The sequence below is a fragment of the Tripterygium wilfordii genome, chromosome 4, assembly GCF_013401445.1.
Source record: "Tripterygium wilfordii isolate XIE 37 chromosome 4, ASM1340144v1, whole genome shotgun sequence".
Lineage (NCBI taxonomy): Eukaryota > Viridiplantae > Streptophyta > Magnoliopsida > Celastrales > Celastraceae > Tripterygium > Tripterygium wilfordii.
This window is the reverse complement of record NC_052235.1, coordinates 664,925-689,242: the sequence shown is the minus strand read 5'-3', so window position 1 is coordinate 689,242 and position 24,318 is coordinate 664,925. Positions and strand designations below refer to the sequence as shown.

Genomic DNA, 24,318 nt, shown 5'->3' with positions numbered 1-24,318 from the left:
TTTCAAAATCTATCTACCATTGGCAATAGAGCAAGAGAGAGCAATTATTTTATCACCAAATGTAAAAAAATGCACTCTTGACACAAGATCCGTCCAACTAATAAAGATTAAAACCGCACACCCAGAGCAGAGGCAGTGTGGGAGCACAACGGCGCCTGCAGCCTTATCTCCAAATGACCTCTAGCTTGTTAATTAAACCCAAAGGCCAAGAGTTCACCCTTACAAAAGTAACAAAGCAAATGGAAGCCATAAAACCATAACATGCGAGAAAAGGATGTGGGTAATGATTGTAACAAAGACAAAAGATAAATGCAAGCCTAAACACATAATAACTTGCATCACTCATAAATACTTATGTTAACATAGAATTGACAGCTGCATTTTTCCCGGCTATAAGGGCATACATTGCATAAGATAAACATCAACACCAAATAAGAACATGTATGATGTATTTTCCTTCATCAAGGAGGACATCTACAGCTATTATAGAAGCAGGCACAAGCCCCCAAAAATTCAAAACCCAAGTACCTGTTTTTTCTTTTTTTTAAAGTTAATGATTCTCGAATAAACTAATATCTACTTGCTTTCATTAACAGGGAGGTAGACACCTTCAGTTGCCAACCAAATATTATCAGCACGCTTTTCTCGGAGACCACAAACCTACACAAGCGCATAGATTGATCAATAATGGATGACTGACATACTGAGTAAGCATAGTTCTGGATTTCCTAGAAACAAAATAACAAAAGCTGTTTAAAGTTTTTATCCTTAGACTCAAGGCCAGAGATCAAGTAGGTTGGGAGCAATTAGCTCTCAAGATTTATGTCACCCAAGAAATAAAAGGTTATGTTCTCATTGTATAATATGCCATAGACAGTGCATAATCAACACTTTTTAAACGATTTGCAATGGATGTTAAAAGAATTATCACATAAAACAACTTATTTTCACTTCTCAACAATTTGCTGTCAGACCTCATGTTTAAATTTCTAATTTTAACTTCAGTGACGTATATCGTAGGACTACTAGAGGCTTCTACATTGCAAGAAACAATAATATAGCAAAACCAGGAACAACTACTAATGGCCGTAACAGAATAATTAAAAACTGCCCGAACATCTGGCAAGAGTTTACAACACCATTCCTGTCTAAATTTTAATGGAAGGTATCATAACTCTGTAACTTACCTCTTGCTGTCCCCCAGCAATTCGAGCGTATTTCTTGTCATGACTATGAAGGTAGCCACTAGTGTCAACATGTTGAAGCCGAATTCTTTGATCTTGCTTCCAAGTCTTCCCACTCCCTTCAATAACAAGCCTGAAAGAAGTAAAACCCAGTGTGAAGTAACACTTCAGCAGAGAAGGATGCCATAACCCTAATAGAACTTATTTGATATCTTACCTCCAGTAATCCCCAGTATCGGAATCATTCTCACCTCCAAAGCAGCTAACCTATACCAGGAAAGTGAGGCTTGCATGATTATGCGTATGTGGTAAATCTATTTATTTCCCAATTCTAACAGGTTCACCGTTCACGAACAATAATAGGATGTTCATGCCAGAAGAACACCTATCCACTGCTACAAACAAATTGGTAGCATATCCATACCTCTAAGTTGCCTGATATTGGAGATGCATGCAAATGACTATGCAGCCATTTTCTAGTCCTCATGTGTTGCAATCGGATAATGGTCCCGCTATTGATGGGGTCACCTTGCTTGGCTGATGTTTCTGGTTCAGGCCTCACAATCTGAGAAGGAAAACCCAACTTAAATTCAAACTAAAGCAGATAAAAAAATCAACTAAGCTTGAGTAGAGTAACTACGAGCAGAGGTAAGTATAAAGGCAAATTGTTAAAATGTCAATACTAACTATAGATCAACTTCCTTACAGCCATATCAATTATCAAACATCTCCCAGAGCATGCAAAGAAAACTTCAGGACTCAAGAGAAATAGAAGTTTAAAGAGATAGTCTGCCACGCATAGAATGAATATAAACTAGCTGGACAAACAAAGGAAACTGATTGTTCTAAAAGAAGCATTCCCTGGATAAAACAAAACTAAAGGCTTTCTAAGCATGCTACACACACACACACACACACTTTAACACAAACTATATTCCAATGAATGCAACAATCAGGGCTAAGCCTTTGGATTCTGAAATACAATCGCAATTAAATTTCCATAGTCCCACCATAAATTTAATGTCCCCAGTAACATTCATTTAGATCAAATGAAATAATCAAAACCTTTCCTACAACAACCAGAAATTCATGATCGATAAAGGAGAGAGAGGGGAGTACCCAGTAACTATTAGAATCATCAACATTGGGAAAGCCCGTAACAGATTGCTGCCCACTGCCAGACCCATACGGTACTTCGTGAGAATGCAGTCTAAACTTGGTCCTCTCGTGCATCAGCTTAAGCACCGTCCCGTAGGTAATCTAAACCACAAAAAAGTAAATATAACAAAAAATTCGAAAAAAATAACAAACCTCACACACACAATGGTTGATACGCAAATCGAACCTCGACACCTTCGGTGGAGGAAGCTGCGGATGCGGAGGAGAAGGAGCCGTTATCGACATCGAGGTTGAGGAAGAGAAAGATAGCGAGGGCGAAGAAGCCGAGAGCCATTACAAAGAGTAATCCGATAAACCAGTTCTGCTGCCAGAAAGGGAAATCTCTTGACTCCCTGTACACGATCCTAGTCGGAGCAGAAGATGAAGCCGGAGAGGAGGAAGGTTTCGATTTTCTCCGATGGAGCGAATCCGACCCTGAAGAAGCCACGATTAGAAGCTCTCAAGTCTCAACATCCACACACGCAGAGAGAGCGAGATGAACTACCGATTATTCTCTCTTTTCGTTCGAGAGGTTGCGATGGATCTGTAAATCTGTTTTCGGGTTGAGAGAGAGGGAGAGGGAATGGGAATGGGAAACGAAATTTGGAACCTCCGAGGACACGCCGATGACATATCAAGAGCCAATAGTAGCGTTACACGTGAAAGAATAGTTGAAGTGGGAAGATTTTATTGGAGAAAAGTTATGGTCCCAAGACTGACCTCCTTAACGTATAGGAAGTGCTGGACTGGATTAATAAACTGTGAATAACGCAATCGGGTAGGCCACAGCTCGGCCCATATCAAATTTGGGCCTGCAAATATGGATTGGCCTTTTCTACAATTGGTGGCTCAAAAAGCAATTTCTAACAATAGGTGATCTAACGGTTGTGATTGTACCCTAGAGTGGGAGCCACCATTTTGGCACACATGGCACTTCCTCAGCCCCCAAAACAAGACAGAACTGTTGTGTTGCATGTATTCCCCTTCCTCGGGCCCTACATAAAAGTCCCACCAAAACGATTACGTGGCTGTTTCTCTTTGCACCTCTCCAAAGTAAAGCTTAAGCAACCCCAAGCAGAGTCAAAGACCAAAAGAGCGAGCGTTGAAGAAAAATTCAGGAAGGATGGCATCAACTGGAGTGTTTGCAGACATCATAGACGAAGAAGATAGGGTTTTCAAGTACTACTCTGATGGTGAGTGGAAGAAATCATCGTCGAGAAAATCAGTCAGCATCATCAATCCCACAACCAGAAGTGTACAATTCCGAGTTCAAGGTACCAACTTTTCTCATACCCATTTGAGTTTAATTCAGTTTTTTTACAACTTATTATATGGGTATGTTCCATTTTTAATGAAGCTTGTACTCAAGAGGAGGTTAACAAGACCATAGAGATAGCAAAAGTGGCTCAGAAATCATGGGCAAAGACTCCACTGTGGAAAAGAGCGGAGTTGCTTCACAAGGCAGCTGCTATTTTGAAAGAGCACAAAAACCCTATTGCAGAGTGCCTTGTCAAGGAGATTGCTAAACCTGCGAAAGATGCAGTCACAGAGGTAGGTAATAATTTTAGAGATGGGAACTCGCTCTTTCTTCATAATATGTTGTAATGATTAGCCACAAATATGCATGTTAGTCTTAATATGATGGGTGATCAGTTTTTTTTATTCCTTTTTTGTTATTATTTTTGCAATCTGGGTTTGCTTGCCTGTGATGCAGGTTGTTAGGTCTGGGGATTTAGTGTCATACTGTGCTGAAGAAGGAGTTAGAATTCTAGGGGAAGGGAAGTTTCTGGTTTCTGATAGTTTCCCTGGTAATGAAAGAACCAAATACTGTCTTACTTCAAAGGTTATCTCAATTTGCCTTCTTTTTTCCTTTCTAGAGTTGTGGTTGTTACATATATGGTACTCTCTTATCTTTAATTGATGGTATGGGTTTGTGGCCATATTTATTTTTATTCCATATTTTACTGACTTTAAAATATACTTTGTCATGTGGCTTTGCTTTTGGGTTGGCTGATAGAGGCATTTCATTGAATTGTTTTTGTCTATAAATTAAACTATTAAAGTCAACATTGTTTGGGACAAAGGCCATGATGATGATGCTAGTACATGATTTTTGTGGCTTTTTAAGGAGCTATTTGAACTTGCTTCTACTTGCAGATTCCACTTGGTGTTGTATTAGCAATTCCACCTTTCAATTATCCTGTCAATCTTGCTGTTTCTAAAATTGCTCCAGCAATTATTGCTGGAAATTCCCTGGTGCTAAAGCCCCCGACTCAGGTATGCTTTCGCGCCTTGATTATCTTGACCACTTTCGTTGCTTAGAAAGGTTGCATCTATGGAAAACAGGCGGTAAAGTTGCTTTATTGCACTCATGGGTTGAAACCAGGGAATTAGTATCTTTGCAGTGCAGAGTTAAGATTGTGCTTTCTAGAGGTCAAGTTGTATTTGTATCCATAAACACATGTTTCTATTATGTTTAGGGTGCTGTAGCTGCACTTCACATGGTTCATTGCTTCCACTTGGCTGGTTTTCCCAAGGGCCTTATCAGCTGTGTTACGGGAAAGGGTTCAGAAATTGGTGACTTCCTTACGATGCATCCTGGCGTCAACTGTATAAGGTAATTTTTCAATTGTAACTGTATAAGGTAATATCTCAGTTGATTCAAACTGAGACATTTTTGTGTTTTGTACACTTTGTTCTTGTTTTACTGTACAGTTCGTTGAAACGTACATTTGTGACCTAGTGCATCACATCACTAATTGGCCAATGAATGGCATTTCCAAATTTGACATCGACTGATGTCCAAACATGAACACTCCAGACCCTGAAACCACTGCAAATATGTATGGCACAGTGTTTTCCAGGGCAGTTGGCAATTTCTCGCACCTGACTAGTATTCTTCTTCAGCTTCACAGGTGGAGACACTGGAATAGCCATCTCTAAGAAGGCAGGAATGATCCCTCTTCAGATGGAATTGGGAGGCAAAGATGCCTGCATTGTTCTAGAAGATGCTGATCTGGATTTGGCCGCAGCTAATATTGTTAAAGGAGGTTTCTCCTACAGGTAAAGGCTACAACACAAGTAATGGACTGTCTTCAAAATATGTGTTCTTTGCCCTGACTGCATTGCTTATCGATCATTGATGCTTCTGTTTTGCACGTCATTCATTGTGTGCTATATAAGTATGTATTCGACAATGTTGACAGTTAATGTAGTAACTCAAGGCAAACAATGGAAATTGCCTTTTCGGTATGTTATTTTGGCTCTCTTAGCTGTTTTTCTAATCAGATTGGTAAAATAAAACCAAAAAGAGTGGTTTACGTAGTATAACTGTGCTCTCTTACCCCAGCAACAAATATGAAATATGCATGCAAAAACTTTCTTTCTTGCTACCTTTATTTTTATTTTCCTACTTATTCATGCATTTTGAGACCACTTTATGCGTGCATGGGTTTGTAAGTGACAAGATCATAATCTAAATACTGGTAATTTTTGTATGTATTGTATTTGTCAGTGGCCAAAGATGCACAGCTGTGAAGGTCGTCCTAGTCATGGAATTCGTTGCAGATACTCTTGTTCAGAAAGTTAATGCTGAAGTGGCAAAACTGACCGTTGGGCCACCCGAGGATGATTGTGATATCACTCCAGTTGTTACCGAATCTTCTGCTAACTTCATCGAGGGGCTAGTAATGGATGCCAAGCAAAAAGGAGCAACATTTTACCAGGAGTACAAGAGAGATGGCAACCTCATATGGCCACTGTTGTTAGATAATGTTCGACCTGATATGAGGATAGCATGGGAGGAGCCATTTGGTCCGGTTTTACCTGTCATCCGAATAAGCTCTGTTGAAGAGGGAATCAACCATTGCAATGCTAGCAATTTTGGTCTCCAGGTATGGCTCTACGAAATAGACTCAAATTTTAGTAATTGTTTCAGTGATCGGGCCAACTGATAAAAAAAATCTTTATCTGATACACAATACATTCGTTATATAGTTTGACCAGGCCTCAACTTTTAAAGTATTGGTGTGATTACAGGGATGCGTCTTTACAAGAGACATAAACAAGGCAATCTTAATCAGTGATGCAATGGAGACCGGAACAGTCCAGATAAATTCAGCTCCAGCTCGCGGCCCAGATCACTTTCCTTTCCAGGTGATTGCCTTTCCTGGTCCTCTATTCCAATTCCTATTAGTGTTCTCTAAATAAACTTATTGTTATCAAAACGATTGACCGACGTTTTTGCAGGGTCTGAAGGACAGTGGAGTCGGTTCTCAAGGCATTACCAATAGTATTAATATGATGACGAAGGTTAAAAGCGTAGTAATCAACTTACCTACTCCTTCATACACAATGGGTTAAGATTATCTTTATGTAGCTTATAAAATAAAATAAAATAAATCTTTACGTAATTAAGTTGCATGTATTTTAATTTATGCTAAATATGGAACTTAATGTATTGTTGGCAAAGTCGAGTTTTTGTGCTTGGTTTAGTTGTTTTTTAGTAAAAGCACGGGTGTAATAATTTCAGTAATCATCGTTAGGCCATTAAATTTTAAGGGGCATTTAGTTAACAATTGAATGTGCACGTGAGATGAGTATGAGCATGTGAAAATGAGTAAGAGGTAAACATCATCATATTTGGGAGGAAAAAGAGAGTAAGTCCGAAAATTTAAATTAGTCATAAAGTATAATAGTATGTTGTGTGTATTAAAACTCATTATCCACCTTGTAGAAGGTAGAAGAGATGGCGAATAGATTGTGGAACGAGTTTTTTATTGCATATTCTCAAACTCCAACAAAACAAGAGTGATTTTCACCTTTATTTTTAGTGTCCCGTTAATTTAGATTTATGAATTTCTAAGATCTGTTTTTGTGGAGAGGAAGTTTTCCTAATTTAGAGACTTGGGGCAAGCCTGTCCCACTATTGTATCATTGTATGTATGTCGTGGTTTGCAATAACAATAAAGAAAATAGGAGAGTGATGTTGCTTCTACTCACCAGTTTTAAGGAATGAAAAAGTTGGTTTTATTGCTAAAAGAAAGAAAATTACTTACTTTTTCATGTCAGTTGACTTAGATCCGGTGCTGACAAGTGCTCACCAATGAAGGTCACAATGGGTGCTTTTTGACCTAACTTTTTTTTTATTATTAATTTTATAATCGGCAAACTACCCTCTTCATTTTTTTTATTTTTTTTTTCTCTAAATTGCATTGGCACTTCATATTTTTGGCAAAATATGTTTTTCTTTCGTAATTTATCCAAATTTTCATTTTTTAAATTCTGAATCAAGTTAATTCAAACCTTGTCTTATCAAATCAAGCAAATCGATCATAGCGTAAATTTCACATTAACATCTTCAAATCAACTTGAGGTTAATAACTGACATTTTAATATTATTTTGTGTTTATAAATGAGTAGAGTTTAGTCAGAATCAGATGTCAATATTATAATTAACAACTGACCACCTATATTGGATATTATTCTTTCTCAAGAAATCCAAACTAATTTGCTAACAAAAAAGAGGTTAAATTTGTTTATTTTTTGATGTTATTGACAAAATATTCAAAGATAAAAAGAGAAAAAAAAAAAAAGAAAGAAAAGAAAGATAGAGAATTCAGTATCGCAAATCGAGCGGTCAGAGGAACCTCCACGCGGTCCCCACGCCAACCCCCAACCGGATTTGAAACATAAAAATTAACTCAAATTCATGAACCATACAGGTACATGTCTGTGTCTTCGCTGGATTCTCCCTCAAAAGGACACACGAAAATAACTTTACAAATTTTGATTCTTCTCATATATTCTTATTTCAAAAAATTAAAATCACTCCCTTTCTTTCTATAACGGAGAGAAAAAGAAGAAAAAAAACCCTTAACCCGTGCCCTCTCTCTGTAAAATCTGCTTTAAATCTGGTTCTATCGTCCTAGATTCACCGTTTTCGAGCGCGATTTGTGTTTTCAATGGTGCGAAACCGAACATAGCCTCTGAGATTTCGAAGGATCTACAGATAGACTGAAACACAGGCACACAGAGAGAGGAACTGAGAGAAACGATGGCTACTTCTGCGGACAAGGAGCTAGAGCAGAAGCTATTGGAAGCTGGCAATCGATTGGCTGATCCTCCTTCTTCGGTTGATGAACTCCTTGCCCTACTCGATGTGAGCCCTAATTCTTTAAACTCCAATTCTGTGTTTTTTTTTTTGGTTATTTATATTGGATGCACGATGAAGGGTTGACACTTTTGTTAGATATGACTGATTTCTGATTTATTTTTATTTTATACAGGCGATGTTTATATGATCTGTGTTATGGAATTATTGGGGTCCTTGTTTGTCTCAGTTCATGGAAAGTTGGTGATAATGTTTATGGTACTCCATTTTGTGTATATACGTCTTTTGTACTGTGCATGTGTGCTTATGCTTTATTAAATGGTTGGAGGCTGGTCGGAGCTTGTATATGTGTTTATATTCTCCGACTTGTTCTGCCCTTCTATTCAATTTATATCTACTTTTTTGCTTACTTTGTATCCAAAGTAGTGATAGTTCAAAGAAGTTCACACAGACTTATGGTTTTTTCTTACCTAATTTGGCGGCTTTCGTGTGCAAATTTGTAATATGCATGCCTGCGGTTTTATTCTTACTTATTCGGCAGTAATTTGGAGATAAAAAAGGTAAATAACTCACATACACGAGCCTCCCGCAGTTGGCGGGGTAGGGAATAGTGAATAGGCAGGATGTACGCAAATTTTACCGTTACATAATATGCGGAGAGGCTATTTCTAGACTTCTAGGTTGCACCCTTGTAACTCCGTCATTGGGCCACATGTTTGCTTGTATTACCTGTAGATTTTATAATTGAGATTATCCAGTATATTCATGTACTCAATAAGACCTACATGATATTTGGTGTCAATTTCTAATGGACAAGACATTTTCTTAATAGGCAACACAACTATTGCGCCGGTTGATATTATTTTGTTGCAGCGTTTGAATATTTAAAATTTTAAAGCTGGATATATATAGACCATCAACATATAATTCTCGATTTGATTGGGTTGGGTAGATATTTTGGGGTCTGAATTAATTGGAGGAAAGAAAAACTTCCGTTTTTTGAAAAATAAACCTGACTTATTTGGTTAGATTTCTTAATGAGCATTGCAGTTAGATTTCTTAATGTTTTCTTGGTACGGACCCCTTTTAACCTTTCGCCTTTTTGGATGTTATTATTTTTCCCATACTTGCTTAGTTCCTATTTCTTAGCTGGAAAGTAAAATGTCTTAGTGTTGGTCAGTTAGCTTTTATTTTTGGGGGCCATATCAGTACTTGGGAGGTTAGTTTGGCCCTTCTCCCAAATTAATCCGCCGACCTCAATGGCTCAACCGGATTTGAACCTCAAAGCTAGATTTTATTTGTTCGATTTCAAATCTCCTTTGGGACATTTTGATCATTGACCTAGGTTTATGTTCTACTTGTGTAAACTGGTTCAAATTCATCGGGTGTTTTAGTATGCGAAAGAACTTAGGTCATTTTGGTTGTCCCTAGTGTCGAACAGTTAAAGAATCAATGATTTGGAACCACAACCTAAACTCATTAAAATAATCCTCCACCTGCCAGTGGTCTTTCCGTCTCAACCTCTTTTGTAGAATTAGACTAGTATGACTCAGGAATTGCATTAATGTTTAATTGTTATTTGATATTGGCATTGTGGCCAGTTTGTAGAAAAGATGAGCCCGTGTGTGCAATTGAAAGTAAGGAACCATTACCGGCAAGAACGCAATCAGAACAAAAGCAAGGCGAAGATAATGTGAGTTTACCTTCGTCAGTGCCGAACACGTCTCATATGCCAGAATTGTGTGTTAGAAACAGAAAGAAACGGAAAGATAAATATGTATTCTTGTCTACTTTGATGGAAACTGAGGCTGAAATTGGAAGTTGTTCTAGCTGATTCAGAACCATATGAACAGCCTTGTTTACAAATCTGATGGGAAGATGATTCTCTTGTTGAAAGGTCTTATAACCAAATCGTGTTACAGAATAACATTTTTCTTATAGAATAGTTATAGGACTTGTTAATCAAGATAGATTAGTTGTCCACATAAGATATCACATCCGATCATAGAAGTTTCCCTTTGATGCATTGAAGGTGTAGTTATTTGCTAGCTGGAAATTTTACTTTAAAATTCACATCAAGAATCCAGTTATGCCCTGGTATCTATTTTTGAAATTGAGATTGTTTACATGTGCTTCTCATTTTATTTTTTTGGCAAGTTTTATATGTATCTATAATGTTATCAATTGAATGATAAGACTCGCATACATCTGGTGAGCAGTGAGAACCTCGATTAATTGTATTTGATGTTGTACCATTTTTTATTTTGCTGGTTGAGAATGCTAAATTGTAACATTAAGGTTGTTTTGGCCGTTATCATTGTTTAATTCAGTTTTTTCCTTACCTGGATGTAGCAAGTTGAGAAATGCCTAGCAAAGGTTGAGCAGTCCCCAGGGGAATCAATGCAGAATGCACTTGCACCGTCGTTGACAGCATTGGTTGCTGATAAGCTATTTCAGCATCCAGATGTTGATGTCAAAGTCTCTGTCGCATCTTGCATTAGTGAGATAACTCGAATAACGGCTCCTGAAGCCCCGTATGATGATGAACAGATGAAGGTAATAGCCACCTAATGCTGATTACGATTCTAACCCTTCTCTGTATTGGATATTAAGTTTTCTCAATCTTCCCTTTTTATATTTGTGCAGGAGGTGTTTCAGCTTATCGTGTCTTCATTCGAAAACCTGTCTGACAAATCTAGTCGATCATATGACAAGAGGACCTCAATTCTTGAAACTGTGGCGAAGGTGAGGTCATGTGTCTTAATGCTTGATCTCGAATGTGATGAGCTGATTGTTGAGATGTTCCAGTATTTCCTAAAATCAATCAGGTATGGCCTAATGTCTACATAGAATTTAATCCTCTTATTGATAGCTTAACGATTATGTGTTGGATTGATTTTTTCCTTTGCGCACCTTTTTCCTTTGCAACTAAGACTTTGCTTTGTTGTGAGATGTTTTCATGGCATTAGTCATTGTGTAGTTGTTGATTGCTTATTACAGGTGAACATGTGGCCTAGTGGGTGAACATGTGGCCTAGAGCTCATAGGTTCAATTTCTAGGAACAGTCTCTCCACATATTGTGTAGTTGTGGAGAGGCTGTTTCTAAGAATTGGTTGCACCACCTCCAACTCTACCACTAAGCCACATACTTGTCTTGCAGAATAAGATTTGTGTGGGTAAATAATTTGCTTTCTGAAAGTTGAGGCACTAATTTGTTTGTTCATTTTCTAGGGATCACCATCCTGAAAATGTATTCTCGTCGATGGAGATCATTATGAGTCTTGTTCTAGAGGAAAGTGAAGAAATCACTATGGATCTAATATCTCCAATATTGTCTAGCGTGAGGAAAAATGAGGTAAGTTGTCATATTATTTATGTTTGTCTCACTAAATCAAATCTTTGATGATTTTCTTTGTTTTCCAGGAGGTTCTGCCTATTTCTTGGAAGCTTGGAGAGAAGGTGCTCGAAAGCTCTTCTAGTAAGCTTAAACCTTATCTGATACAAGCAGTGAAAACCTTGGGCATTTCTTTCGGTGATTATAGTAAAGTGGTCGCTTCTATATGTGGAGAGATATCTGGAGATGACCGGAAGGATGCCCATGATGCTGATGAACATACGGTGAGCTTATATTATCTAGTTTATGTTCTTTATCACCTAAAGATGCTAACCATTTAACTTCCTCTTCCCCATTTCATTGTTAGTGGCAATAAGTTAATTACTCTTTGCCTATTCTTCCTTTTTTGCGTTGAGTGGAAACCAACTGATTTATTTTAAATCTCTGCTTGAACTTTTGTATATGATGTTTGAAGTTGTGTATTATTACTAAACAATCTATTTTAGGGCATCATTGTAGAGGTTTTAGGCTGTGTTTTTATTGTGAGGCAATTGAGCTGTTGCTTGCAATATAGCATATCATTACCTATGCTAAATTGGTGTTGCCTAGGAGTATAAAGCTTCCAATTGTTTTGTCATTTTGGTCTGTTAATATCTTTCCTTTTGTGGCCCATAGTGTTGAGGACTCAGTTAACTTTTGCATTGGTGGTGACACTTTTCCGATGTTGATAGTGGTTGTTCTCTGATCTTTTGTTTGTTATCAAGCTCATATAAATTTAAGAATTAGTTTTCATACATTTGGTTGTGTGACTTAATACAGGCTGGTGAGAGCAAGATGTTGGAGGCTCCATTGGATGAAACAAAGCAGGCGTGTCTTACTGTTTTTTTTTTTTTTTATATTTGTTTTGGTTTCAAGATTGAACCACAAGAACTAACTGATATTGCAATCTTTTCATCAGGCTAACAAAGGAACAGAAACAGTACCACCATCTGTTGAGCAAAGTGGTCCTACAAATGACACAGCTTCCAAGCCTGTTGAGGAAAATGGTATTCCACAAAAAGGCGATGACAAGTCCTTGGTTGATCCTGATTCCTCAGAGAAGCTGGAAGTTGCCCAGCAAATAGAACAGCCAAAAGATATTGATGGGTCGACCAATGATGGGCCTTTGAGCTTGGATGTAGAGAAGGTAGTCAGCCTGGGACATAATCAAGAGCAAGCTAGCAAGAGAAAAGGAAGGAAGCCTAACTCTTCATTTAAATTGGCAGAATCTTCTGAGATTTCTCAAGCTACTGGTGAGAAGGAAGCTGAGGATTTTGCAGACCATAAAAGTCAGAACCTGGATATATCCTGTGAATCTAGCAAGGATCCATCTGTTGAACCAGTTTTGCCTTTAGTAAATGAAAAAGAACCTGATGATCTACCGTCCTCGCCAAAGGTTGTAGAGGGTGAAACCATGAATTCCTCTTCTTCTTCACCTGGTGGTAGCATCGCTGATGAAAGTCATTCTAAAAAGACTGGGGGATCCAAGAAGAATGAAGGATCTGTGCCCGCTGAGGATTTGCCTAAAAAAGCATCTGAAGGAGATAGTGACGCAGAGAATACACCGCACAGGCGTTCTGGGAAGAAGTTGCGTACTGGATCCTCCAAAGAGGCTGAATCACCACTCATGGGAGATGCACCTAAGAAGGGAAGTGGCACAACAAATGAGTCTGAGGCTGAACCACTTAAACATCCAGCTAAGAAGATAGATGCTCTAGGTAAAATTAGGGAAGAGTTGACTCCCATTCAGTCGGGAAATAAGAAGAGGCGGACCAAAGCAATTCTGGAAAAGGGTTCAACAAAAGATGATGAAGTATGCACTCATTGGCTTTATATATTAAATGATTCTTGATCTTATTATTGCTATAACTTTTCTTGCAAATTCCAATAACTGGCAGGCCCTCTGTTGTTGATTTTTTTTATTCAGGTTTCTTCTCTGAAGTCAACTGAGCATCCCCTTAAGGAGAGTCCAAAAACAAATTCCAAAAGGAAGCAGACCGCAGGGAAAGAAAAGGTTTGTAATCTTGTTGATGGCAGAGTGTTTTTTTATTTTCTATAGTCATACATCATGTGAGTTTACCAGAATTATGACATTTTGGTTCTTTATGAATACTGTACTTCAAGATCATAGAATTCCTGTGCTAATCATACTGTTTCCTTTTATGTGGAGTTGGGGGTGTGTTCCTGGTTCCTTTTGTTTGTTTCCCTGTGTTATCCAATATAGATTATAGAATTCCATTGCTTCGAAAATAGTTCCAAACTAGTGGCATCTATAGCAATCCTTTTTGGAGAGTAGTTTTATTACTATCTCAGTAATCTGTGGTTTAAGTTTTAGTCACTGCTGTGGTGGTAGATTTGGCTGGTCATCCAATGAGCTTGGTCAATTAAACTTTGCTAAGCTGTCCTGAAATTCTTCAAAATTTGGCACAAATCAAGATACCATGTCCAATATGCTACAATTTGTTTGGTTTGTGTACTTTCGAACAAATTTTTTATTAAATATGTGCTGTGTCAGGAACTTGGTGACGTGGATTCTGGTGAGGAGTTGATTGGTAAGAAGGTCCAGGTCTGGTGGCCTTTGGACAAGAAGTAAGTACTAACCTTATAGTTTCTGCTTCCTATGTTCTATGTTAAGCAATGGTTGATGTTATTTCCCATTACACATAAGGGGACATGCTATCACGGACAATTCCCTGGTGTAGCAATAGAATTTGTGTGAATGTGCAAATTCGAGGTGCAACTCAATTTACTTGCTTCAATCACTTTTTGGTGATATATTTATGTGTATTTTTTCCCTGTTACTGGTAGAATTATATTCTCCGGCTCCATCTCGTTGTGGTTTTCTTCTCATTGTTTCCTCATCCTTATCTTCTATGTGTTAGAATTCTCACTGGAAGTTCTTGATGTGTATCAGAATGAAGTATGCCATGTAATTTTCTGTACTACTTATACTTGGTTATTGTTACTCATGCCATCATGTTCTTTATCAGTTATGATTTTTTTTTTTTGCAATAACCATTCCTTCACTTTGTTGTTGAACTGTTGATATTGGGACAATCGAATTTCCATAACCCTAAAGGATGTCAATTTTCTATTTTAACAGTCATGTGCCTTGAAAGTTTTGACTCGTCATGGATTCCTATCTTGACATAAAATCAAAATGTTCATTGCATATTGATCCACGTTACCTGTTTAATCTTGCAGGTACTATGTAGGAGTCATTGATTCTTTTGATTCAGTGAAGAAAAGGCATAAGGTGAGACATTGGTCATGGGCGTGGATTCCTCTCTCCCCCTTTCTTTTTCTCTACGAAGCAGAAATTATTTAGGCCCATACTTGCTGTTGGAGTTTCATGAATTTCTGTGTACATATAAATTTACTTCCAGCTAAAGTCTGTGTTGATAACCTTCTCCCTTAGGTTGTCTACGCTGATGGTGACATAGAAGAACTGTATCTGAAAAAAGAGAAATGGGAGATAATTTCAGATTTACCTGGATCTGATGGGGTTAGCGGCCGCCTTGTCTTGCTTATTGCTGCTGTTACTTTGTTCTGTATTTTAGATCTTATCGTGATAAATTTCCGAGTGCTGATACGTTGTGTTGACAGGAAGGGAAAGCTGATCATCCAACCACTGAGGCTTCATCTGAAATGTAGGTGCTATCACTGAAAATTCATTCTTTTTTTTTAAAAATTATTATTTCCCTTTTTCTTTTTCTTTTTTTATATAATAGCTTTCCTGGGCCAGGGTGTGCCTAAGAATTTGTTGCACTGGAAAAGGAGGTCATAGTTTGGGATAGAACGTCTTTCATTCATAAAAAAACTGAATTTGTTTCTCTTTTGGCTCTTAGTAGGCTTGTTAGATTGTTCAGATTTCGTGCAATTAAAGACAAAGGGAGACAAGTTGTGGATACTGTGAATTGTCCCTCATTGGACATGACTTTCTCTGTTTTCTTTGATTGCTTAATCTTGCCTTGAACTCGTTAGTTGAAATTGTTTTCTTATGGCTGATTTATGGATCTTTATTCTTAAATGCTCGTTTTAACTTGTTGCAAGTGGCATTTGGAAGCACTTGATTTTTATGTTGCTGACTGTTGAACAGGGGTGGTCATCTCTTTGTGTGCATGTCAGCGAAGGATTTCTGGTGTTGATATCTGGTTAACATTCCCTGAAATGTCATCATTCTGTGTTGTTTGGTTAGACTATTATGATGGTGATAAATAACCTCGTTGGGATTGTGGCTTTCTGTTAATTCTGTATTTTATTTCCTTAGGTTTTGTTCTTGTTGGTGTCTTTTTGGGCATGCTGATTATTTTTTGTTTGGTCTCATTAACATCCTTGGATTTTTTACCAGCCCCCTCAAGAAGAAACTGAAAGGTAATTTTGATCGGTCGGCTAAGCATGGCAAATTGGATGCTTCACATAAAAGGTGATTATACTTTCCCGGCATCAAGGGTCGACTTTTTATTTGATTGGTTTCAGAATGTTGAAAATATCTGACTGGTAGGGTTGGAAGTGCTTCCTCCAGCAAATCCAAAGTGGCCGGAACAAGATCTGATCAAAAGTCCAAGGATGCTAGTAAACCTGATGGGAAATCCAAGAAAGATTCTAAACAGTCTGATGATGAAGATGGTGTTGGAAAATTTAAGGATGTTACCCCAAGAAGTTCGAGCAGATCGAAGAAGGATGACAGGGCCACACCCAAGACTAACAAATTGGAGGAGCAGAGCTCTCTCTCATTGAAAACCTCGAAGTCCAAATATGACTCCACGAAGAGTAATAAGTCGAGGCGAGAGAACCTAAAGGGAAGCTTCAGTGGCAAGGGTAAAACACCAAAAAGTGGTGAGAAGTCTAATGCTAATGGTGGTGGCAAGTTGAAATCTGCTACATCAAAGGTGAAAGGAGGCGAGGAAGTGAAGGACATCTCCACTGATACTCCAAAGGTCGTTGAAAGTTCCAAAGGAAAGTCAACAAGCTCATCAAAGGTGTCGGGAAAGCGACGAAGGGGAGCCTAGATTTAATGTCATGGTCTTTACGACTTTTCTTTGCTCTAAATCGTTTAGGTACCAGCTCCCTTTATTACTGCAGCTTCATTCTTGCGCAAGTGCTGCAATACGCAGTAAGCCGCGAGTTTGTTAATTAGCATTAGCGTCGTTATGTCCAAAGCGTTTAGTCTAGTTTATTAGAATGGTTGTAGGTTAGTTTTTTGGCCCTCGATTGTTGTGCCTAGCTAGTATTTATTTTATTTGGGGGCATGTTAGAATTAGGTAAGAGGAAACCTGTTTTCATATATAATACTAACAAATTTTACCTGATGGGCCATTGCTATTATGCGGATTTTCATGGGCTTAGAACTAGCTTGATATTTATTCTGGTTCGAAAACCCAAAAGGCCCAATTTGAGCATTTGGATTTTGGAACTTCATTATGCATTAGATCGATCATCGATGTTGATGTGATTTTTTTAGTTTTCTTCGTCAGTCTGGTATGAAAAAGTATCAAGTATCTTCTGAAGTTTAGTTTTCTACAACAATATAATAGTCTCCTTGGCGCATTTCAATATAGTCTGATATATGTAGTGATCATTTGTTGTTTTGGAGATATGGTTTGATCTTTAACGAGTGCCTCTTGGGAGTACCGTAATTCAGAGCAGGCAATAAGATCCGTGTCCATAAACAGAGGCATTCATAATGCATTATCTAAGTCGAGACTTGCGCAGTCTGGCACAGACAGGCCCTCTTGTATGTGTCCCCCTCCATTTTCTATCATCAGATTTGACTTTTCTACCCACACCGTATCTCCAACTGAACATCCATGTCCTGTAGTCAAACCAATGGCTCTTTTATTATTATTAACCAGTGGCTTTTCTCTTAATCTGTAGTCTCTTTGATACCATATATTCATATATTTTTGGTCGAATGTTGCTGCGGGATTTAAATTTCATGAAGATGATGGATGGGGAATGCACCTTATTTTTTTTGTCTTTTGGCTAAAGCCTCATAAGCTGATGTCGTTCTCTACTCTCTTTTCTTCCTTTTTTTTTTCCTTTGTTTCTTTGTGAGAACCCTAGTCATTGGTCACTTGTATGCAGATATGTATTGGTAAATTCATCGAACTTGGACGATAGTTTATAAATCATATTCTTTTAAACAAATCCATGAAAAATTCATGAATAGCTAGTCCGTGAGGATAATCGAATTTTTATGGGGAGAGAACATGTCAACACTACGAGTGTGTTTGGATTGAGGGATTTGGAGGGAAGGGAAAGGAAGGGAAATAGAGTTTCCTTTCAATTCCCTTGTTTGGATAGTTTATTAAAAATTAAGGGGAGGGATTTGAGGGGATTTGAGAAGAAGATTTCATTAATTTTTTGTTAAAATTCTTTCTCTCCAAAATGGAGTCATTTGGAGGGAATGGATTACTAATTAAGTCATTTGTAAGTTAAATATCTATTTTACCCTTGTACATAATATTTTAACATAAAAATAAGGATAAATTAGTAAATTAGACAAATTTTCCTTCCTTCTTTTTTTTTATCTATCCAAACATGGAAGAGGGAAAAATAGTCCCCCTTCCCCTCCCTTCCCTTCTCTCCCCCTCCCCTCCCTTCTCTTCCCTTCCCCCCAAATCCCTCAATCCAAACACACTCTACATGTCCATAACCATCATGCCGGTTCTACAGACATTGTTTATAACTTTATAACTAGTATTTTTATGATATATGTTAAATGAATTATATAATTTATAGACTTTTTTTTTGGGTATTTATATAGATGTGTTTTAGTGCTAATCAGTAATCTCTGTAGTGCATGCATACAAGGTCAAAAACTGTACTTTTAATGCAATAAATATTTATAAAATGATTTAAATTAAAAAAAAAAGTGTAAATGCTCCCCCAATCCCCTTTATAGTTAATGACTTTGATAGTTTTGGGATGAGGGTAAGGTGGCTGCACTGAAAAGACAATCACAAGATTCATGGACCTCGATTTACAAATTTCAAGGTGAACAATATATTAATCTTGTCCCAATAATTAATAGTACCTAGCTAGATAAAAAAAAAAAAAAGTAGTATCATTTTAATGCACTAAATAATCAAATAAATAATGCTTGAGACATTAAAAAAGACCCCCCAAAGACTCCTATTTAATGTAGAGTGTTGAATGTGAAGTGGGCTCTATATTTGTGTTTTTAATCAATGATTATTTTAATGTCACATAGATTTAGGCGACTTTTAGAGGTGATATTTTAGAGTTCTATGACATTAATCAAATAGAAAATTTGTATGTCTCCGAAAGAGATGCAGTTCCATCTTGGAGTCGATTCCCAAGACTGAGTGGAGGTGACCCCACCCATGATTATGTATGGATGGTTGAGGATCGCAAGGCAGGGAAAGCACAGGTCATATCAACTGCTGTAAATAAAGCACACTTACTGCCAAACAATCTCACCCAACCAACCGAGCTAATAGCACATTTGACTACTGAAAGATGACCCATGTTCCAACTCAGTTCCCTAATTTCAGAATATTTCAACTTTGTCACTGGAAGTTTCAAATTATTTCAAATCCATCACCCCGAATAGATTTAACCAAATTTGAGCAGTCAAACATCCTACATGACATTTTGACCATTAAGTATCAGTTAAATGTTACAACGTGGCATATCGATTTTGCTTACCAAGCTAACGATGACACCATGGCACAAAATCACTTATACGAGGGAAACCCCATTCGCGAAAGACAAAAGACGTAAACCTAATTTCTTCAAAATTCTCTCAAATTGCTCCCACACCTTGAGCGTAGATCGAGTATCAGAAGCTTGCTTCACAGATCACGCACGAGCTTGCGCGACAACCTCTGATAAGAGTCAATTTATCTATTTTCTTCCATGATTGTGCAGATTCAACACATATATGCCATGTAGGATGTTTGACTGCTCAGATTTGGTTAAATCTGCCCCGATGATGGATTTACAACAATCTGAAACTTCCAGTGACTTAGTTGAAATATTTTGAAATTGGGGGACTGAGTTGGAATATGAGTCATCTTTGAGTGACCGAAAATGCTATTAACTCCCAACCAACCAGTTATTTCACTCCCTGTTCGTTCGTTTATGCCTTTATCGGTTACTCGAACTAGTTGTTTAATTCAATTATTTTTTACTTTCCCAAGACGAAACACGACACGCACAAGGCACGCCCCCATGGCAGTCATGTTAACAAGCAAAAGCAAATCATTTTAGGCACAAAAAAGACGTGCTTCTCCGTTGCTTTTGCTTTTATTTGTTTCCATGTAATCGTTTTATGTTAATTCATGGCCGATCGAAACGTTACTCTGTTTGATTTGTTAGGCGAGAAAGGAAGGGATTGATTCGTCGCGTTGCGTGACAGAGAGAGGACGAGAGTGTTGAATGAATGGATTTTTTTTTCTTTTTCTGATTTTCTCCGTCGTTACTGATCAAATCATCAAACCCTAATTTGTTGATTTTTGGTAAACTTTCTTTATCTGGTACCGTTTGGTTTACCAGATCTGAGCGACTTATGCCTGGAAAAACTTTTGTAGGTTTCTCGATCTCTCCCTTTCTTTTTCTCACGAAAATGCTTTTCGTTTTCCTTTTGCACGACTGCACGTACGAAGACCATCGTTCTCTCGCTTTCTTCTCTCGTTTGATTTGTCGTAGCTTTCAATCTCTTAAATGTGCGTCTCCGTTGCTTTTATTGTTTCGATGTAATCGTTTCATGTTCATGGCCGAAACTTTACTGTTCGATTTGTTTGGCGAGAGAGAGCAGAGAGGACACTTGTAAACGTCGCACCGACACCTGTGCGCATTGCATGAGAGAGAGAGAACGAGAGAGTGTCAAATGAATGGAAGGGATTGATTCGGCGTTTTCAAGTTTTTCTTTTTTCTGTGGTTACTAATCCAACCCTAATTTGTTGATTTTTGGTAACTTTCCTTATTTGGCATCGTTTAGCTTTTCCAGATCTGACCGACTTATGCCTGCAATTTTTATTTTTTATTTTTATGTTTCTCGATCTCTCCCCTTTTTTCTTACGAAAATGCTTTTGGTTTTCCTTTCCATTTATGGATCGCCTTTAAATAAATCTTCTGCAGATATGTTTGTTCGTTATTCTTCTCCGTTGTTGTGTTGTTCCGGGACATAGAAATTGACAGAAGAGAAGAGAGTGAGCACACACAAGGTATTTGTATAAATGCATATATTTGCTTTTGCGTGCTTACTCTCTTTCTGTCAGCTTCCGGTTCCTGAATTCGAATCTATTGTTGTTTGTTCTTCCAGGAATCTAGGTTTTCTATTCTCTATCAAATCATCTCTCTGGTTTTGCTGAAAATAGTGCATAAAATGATGGCTCTTCTGCCGCTGTAGTAAAGAATTTTCACTTTCTTTACTCGTTTTGAATGGCTCTATGTGCAGCATGGGACCATTCACATGTCTATTATGGTCCTCACAAAACCGTCTCCGTTTCTAGTTTCGTCTTTCTTTTCTTTATTCTTGCGCATGCGATTGTTAAATTTTTGAGAGTTTATTCTTACTGGAGCTTGTTATAACCTGAGATCTCTTGCAGGAATCTTCGTACCATATGCTCTTAGTACAAAATTCTAAATTCAGAACTACATAATAAAGATTGCAAGGCCTCTTGCTGATTTACTAATATACTATCGTTTTAGATACTAATATGCTATAGTTTATTAGATCTTCCTTTTTTGTAACTTGTGATTTGAAGTGAACGATTTGCTCAGTGAATAAGATAAAAGAATAAAATTGGGATTAAGGTTTGATAAAGATGATTTCTCAAATATAGCATGGCTTTGCTTTTCTTTTCCCTTTTTTTTTTGTTTTGAAATTTTGCAGATGTTGATGCTTTCTTTTGATCCGGACTGCTATGAAGACTTTGTCAAACAGGTGTCACACCTGAGGTGTGCAATTATTTTCAGAATGTGGATTAATATATAGCAGTCACATATGTCAGATTGTCTTGTTTGTTTTTGGGTACATTAGTTTAGACGTTTTCTCTGACATTTGCTCTTTGGCGCTATTAAACCGAAGTTATGGAAAATGTTCTTTAGTCAAAATAAATCTTGAGGAAAACAAACAAATTGAACTTGTGCTTAGCTTCAAATTATATTTACAATGTGACAAGGGGACTCTGCATTGTCGATGATGAATGTTTGTATTTATGAACCCTCAATCATGAAGACAATTTTCCCAACTTTCAAAAAAAATAGTTGATTGATAACTGATGATTAATTGTTTTACCTCTTGTTTATGTTAGTAACGATTATTTTTTTTATCACTAGTCAAAGGAGTTCAAAAAAATAATGTTCGACATTCACATGACATAATTAATAAAGTTGAGGTACAACTTGCTTAGGGTGAAAGTAGTAAATATTAAGATTGTTCCAATGCTGATTTAGCAAGGTCCATCAATCCTTAGTTCGAACATGTTCGGTTGGAAGGTCTATAGTGACATTTATTGCAAATAACATCGATCACAAAAGAAACATAAATTGTTTTATCTTGGAAATCTTATTCTCTGCTCAGTTTAGCCTGCTTAAAATGTAATAAACGCAAGTGTTCTTCATAGTCATTGGTTAAATATCTCTCAATGCCCATAACTATGACTTTAGTACTGGAAATTGATAGAGATTTTCTGACAATTTTTTCTTATTTTTTTTTGCTTAAGATATTATATAGAAATGCATCATTAATTCATTTAAATTGAGTATTTCGATTTGTGTGGCTGGTTTATTATAGCTTCGCATACCAAAACCTTTAATGGCAATAAGGACAAAGCCATCACACTCTTTCATTATGGAAGCATTTGCTACATCAATTTTCTAATAGGAAGTTATTTTTTTCAATTTTTCAATTTTGAGAAAGGGGATGCAACAAGTAAAGTTTAAAGGATAGCAATTTCTCCCTACCCTTTCATGGTGTAGCAAAATTTTATATACATCACTTTCACACTGCATGCAATGCTTTTTGTCTTATTTTGTAGGTGCAACAATTCTTACATGGAAGATCAATGGAGCACTGAGGAATTGTAAATGAATTGAGAAATACTTGCTGTTTATTACATCCAAGTTAGTTTAAGGTTAGTCTTATTAGCGACCTTCTTGTGCAAAATCTCAAAATTGCTAGAATTAATGGAATAATCAAAATATTCAAACAAAACAACTTCAGTAATTTTGGACCTTTTTATTTGTAGATTGTTTTATTGGGTCGTATTTGAGTGGAACCTACGATAGTTGACCCAAAAATAGGGGCTGTAGATTGTTCTCAAACAACTCTTTTTATTTTTGAAAATAAAGCAAAAAATCCAATCAGAAATTTTTTATGAACCTTATGCTGAATGTACTATTGTTACATGGCATCCCTAAGTACAAGCTTTGGCCTTTTTAGCAACTGTTTTAACCCCTTTTTAACTTTTAGAAGGAGCAGGTGCAACTTTCAATGGATGAAATCACTTCAGCTGATATTTTGAAAGCATTGCCCTGTTGGGCAGGTATTATGCAATGATGGCTTAATATGACATGTATCCGTTGACATATCATTGAGCTTGGCTAGTTATCACATGATTTAACACATAAATGATTCTCTTTTCTATGTCCTCCATTCTTCTCTCACAATTTGTGGGGTTGCACAGTGTGTATCTATTATTCGATGTTTTGTGCTTCCATTGTCAACAAGTAGTGTTATTCATGTTGCGTATTATCTGACGTATTCTCTCTTTTCCCTACAATGAGAACTGTCATTCTTCAACTCATGAAAGCCTTTTATCTTCTATATTGACTTTTTAGAGAGAAAAAATGATTGCTAGACCTCTCCACAAAAGAAGTTAATATCGTTGGAAAATAGAGCCAGAGGTTGCCGTAAAATAGGTACCAGAGTCTCTGTGTGGGGATCACATTCAGGCAGGCATCTGGTCCAAGCTTGAGTTTTTTAAGCAAAAGTCATTTTTGAATGAAATAGTTGCCACATTTATGCATATATACCTGGTTTTTTCTGTAGCAGGATTCCGAGTAGCAGCAAGTGGTCTGCAAGAAGAATCCAACGGATGGTCTCTTGGATTAAAACATGCTAAAGCATCAGTGGACCACATTTTGAGTTTTTGCCTCAGGGATGAATTTATAAAACATGCTTGAGGATCATTCAACTTGAGCAAAGTTGTTGAGAGAGTACATAGGCTATTCATCTTACTATTTTTCTTGTAATTCTTATGCTGTAGAAAGATATTGCAAGAAAAGAGTACATAGACTAGCGAACTCTCAAGAACTTGCTCAAGCTGTGCTCCAGTTCCCATCGGATTCATGATTTTGGTGCAGGATCCCCAACTATAATGGAGTCAGGTAAGTGGAGTTGGATGGTTGGATAAAGTGGTCCTTACATATCTTACTCACCCTGATGTGTTTTTTCTAGAGTAAGTATTCGTTTTGTTGATTTATAAACAGTTCTTAGGACCAAGTTGAGCAATTAA

The 24,318-nt window shown here is 37.3% G+C and overlaps 3 protein-coding genes and 1 long non-coding RNA gene across 7 annotated transcripts; 3 read left to right on the top strand and 1 right to left on the bottom strand.

The window, feature by feature from the left end:
- Positions 1 to 310: 310 nt before the first annotated feature.
- LOC119996025 (stromal cell-derived factor 2-like protein) lies at positions 311 to 2,916 on the bottom strand. Its single transcript, XM_038842522.1, has 6 exons — positions 2,530 to 2,916; positions 2,304 to 2,444; positions 1,609 to 1,749; positions 1,402 to 1,451; positions 1,188 to 1,317; positions 311 to 660 (listed from the first exon to the last, which is right to left on the bottom strand). Exons 1-6 carry the CDS (start codon positions 2,635 to 2,637, stop codon positions 577 to 579), a joined length of 654 nt encoding a protein of 217 aa, XP_038698450.1. The 5' UTR covers positions 2,638 to 2,916; the 3' UTR covers positions 311 to 576.
- A 472-nt stretch (positions 2,917 to 3,388) lies between these two features.
- LOC119996130 (NADP-dependent glyceraldehyde-3-phosphate dehydrogenase-like) lies at positions 3,389 to 6,826 on the top strand. Its single transcript, XM_038842662.1, has 9 exons — positions 3,389 to 3,616; positions 3,700 to 3,893; positions 4,057 to 4,185; positions 4,500 to 4,619; positions 4,823 to 4,959; positions 5,250 to 5,405; positions 5,857 to 6,235; positions 6,381 to 6,497; positions 6,591 to 6,826. Exons 1-9 carry the CDS (start codon positions 3,466 to 3,468, stop codon positions 6,702 to 6,704), a joined length of 1,497 nt encoding a protein of 498 aa, XP_038698590.1. The 5' UTR covers positions 3,389 to 3,465; the 3' UTR covers positions 6,705 to 6,826.
- Positions 6,827 to 8,095: 1,269 nt separating this feature from the next.
- Positions 8,096 to 17,353, top strand: LOC119996772 (neurofilament heavy polypeptide-like). 4 transcript variants are annotated; one of them, XM_038843545.1, is made up of 15 exons: positions 8,096 to 8,502; positions 8,630 to 8,712; positions 10,807 to 11,010; positions 11,101 to 11,282; positions 11,686 to 11,809; positions 11,878 to 12,072; positions 12,608 to 12,655; positions 12,747 to 13,640; positions 13,755 to 13,841; positions 14,343 to 14,416; positions 15,032 to 15,083; positions 15,246 to 15,332; positions 15,434 to 15,477; positions 16,179 to 16,253; positions 16,332 to 17,353. In XM_038843545.1, the coding sequence occupies exons 2-15, from the start codon at positions 8,641 to 8,643 to the stop codon at positions 16,837 to 16,839; spliced, it is 2,646 nt and encodes an 881-aa protein (XP_038699473.1). In that variant the 5' UTR covers positions 8,096 to 8,502; positions 8,630 to 8,640; the 3' UTR covers positions 16,840 to 17,353. The 4 variants fall into 4 exon arrangements, with proteins under 4 accessions (XP_038699473.1, XP_038699471.1, XP_038699472.1 ...); XM_038843543.1 differs by lacking the exon at positions 8,630 to 8,712 and having other exon boundaries at positions 16,341 to 17,353; XM_038843544.1 differs by lacking the exon at positions 8,630 to 8,712 and having other exon boundaries at positions 8,097 to 8,502; positions 16,353 to 17,353.
- Positions 17,354 to 20,075: 2,722 nt separating this feature from the next.
- On the top strand, positions 20,076 to 23,758 carry LOC119997881. Its single transcript, XR_005468086.1, has 3 exons — positions 20,076 to 21,021; positions 22,840 to 22,935; positions 23,642 to 23,758. It is a non-coding gene; the product is annotated as an uncharacterized LOC119997881 (long non-coding RNA).
- The last annotated feature ends 560 nt before the right edge of the window (positions 23,759 to 24,318 follow it).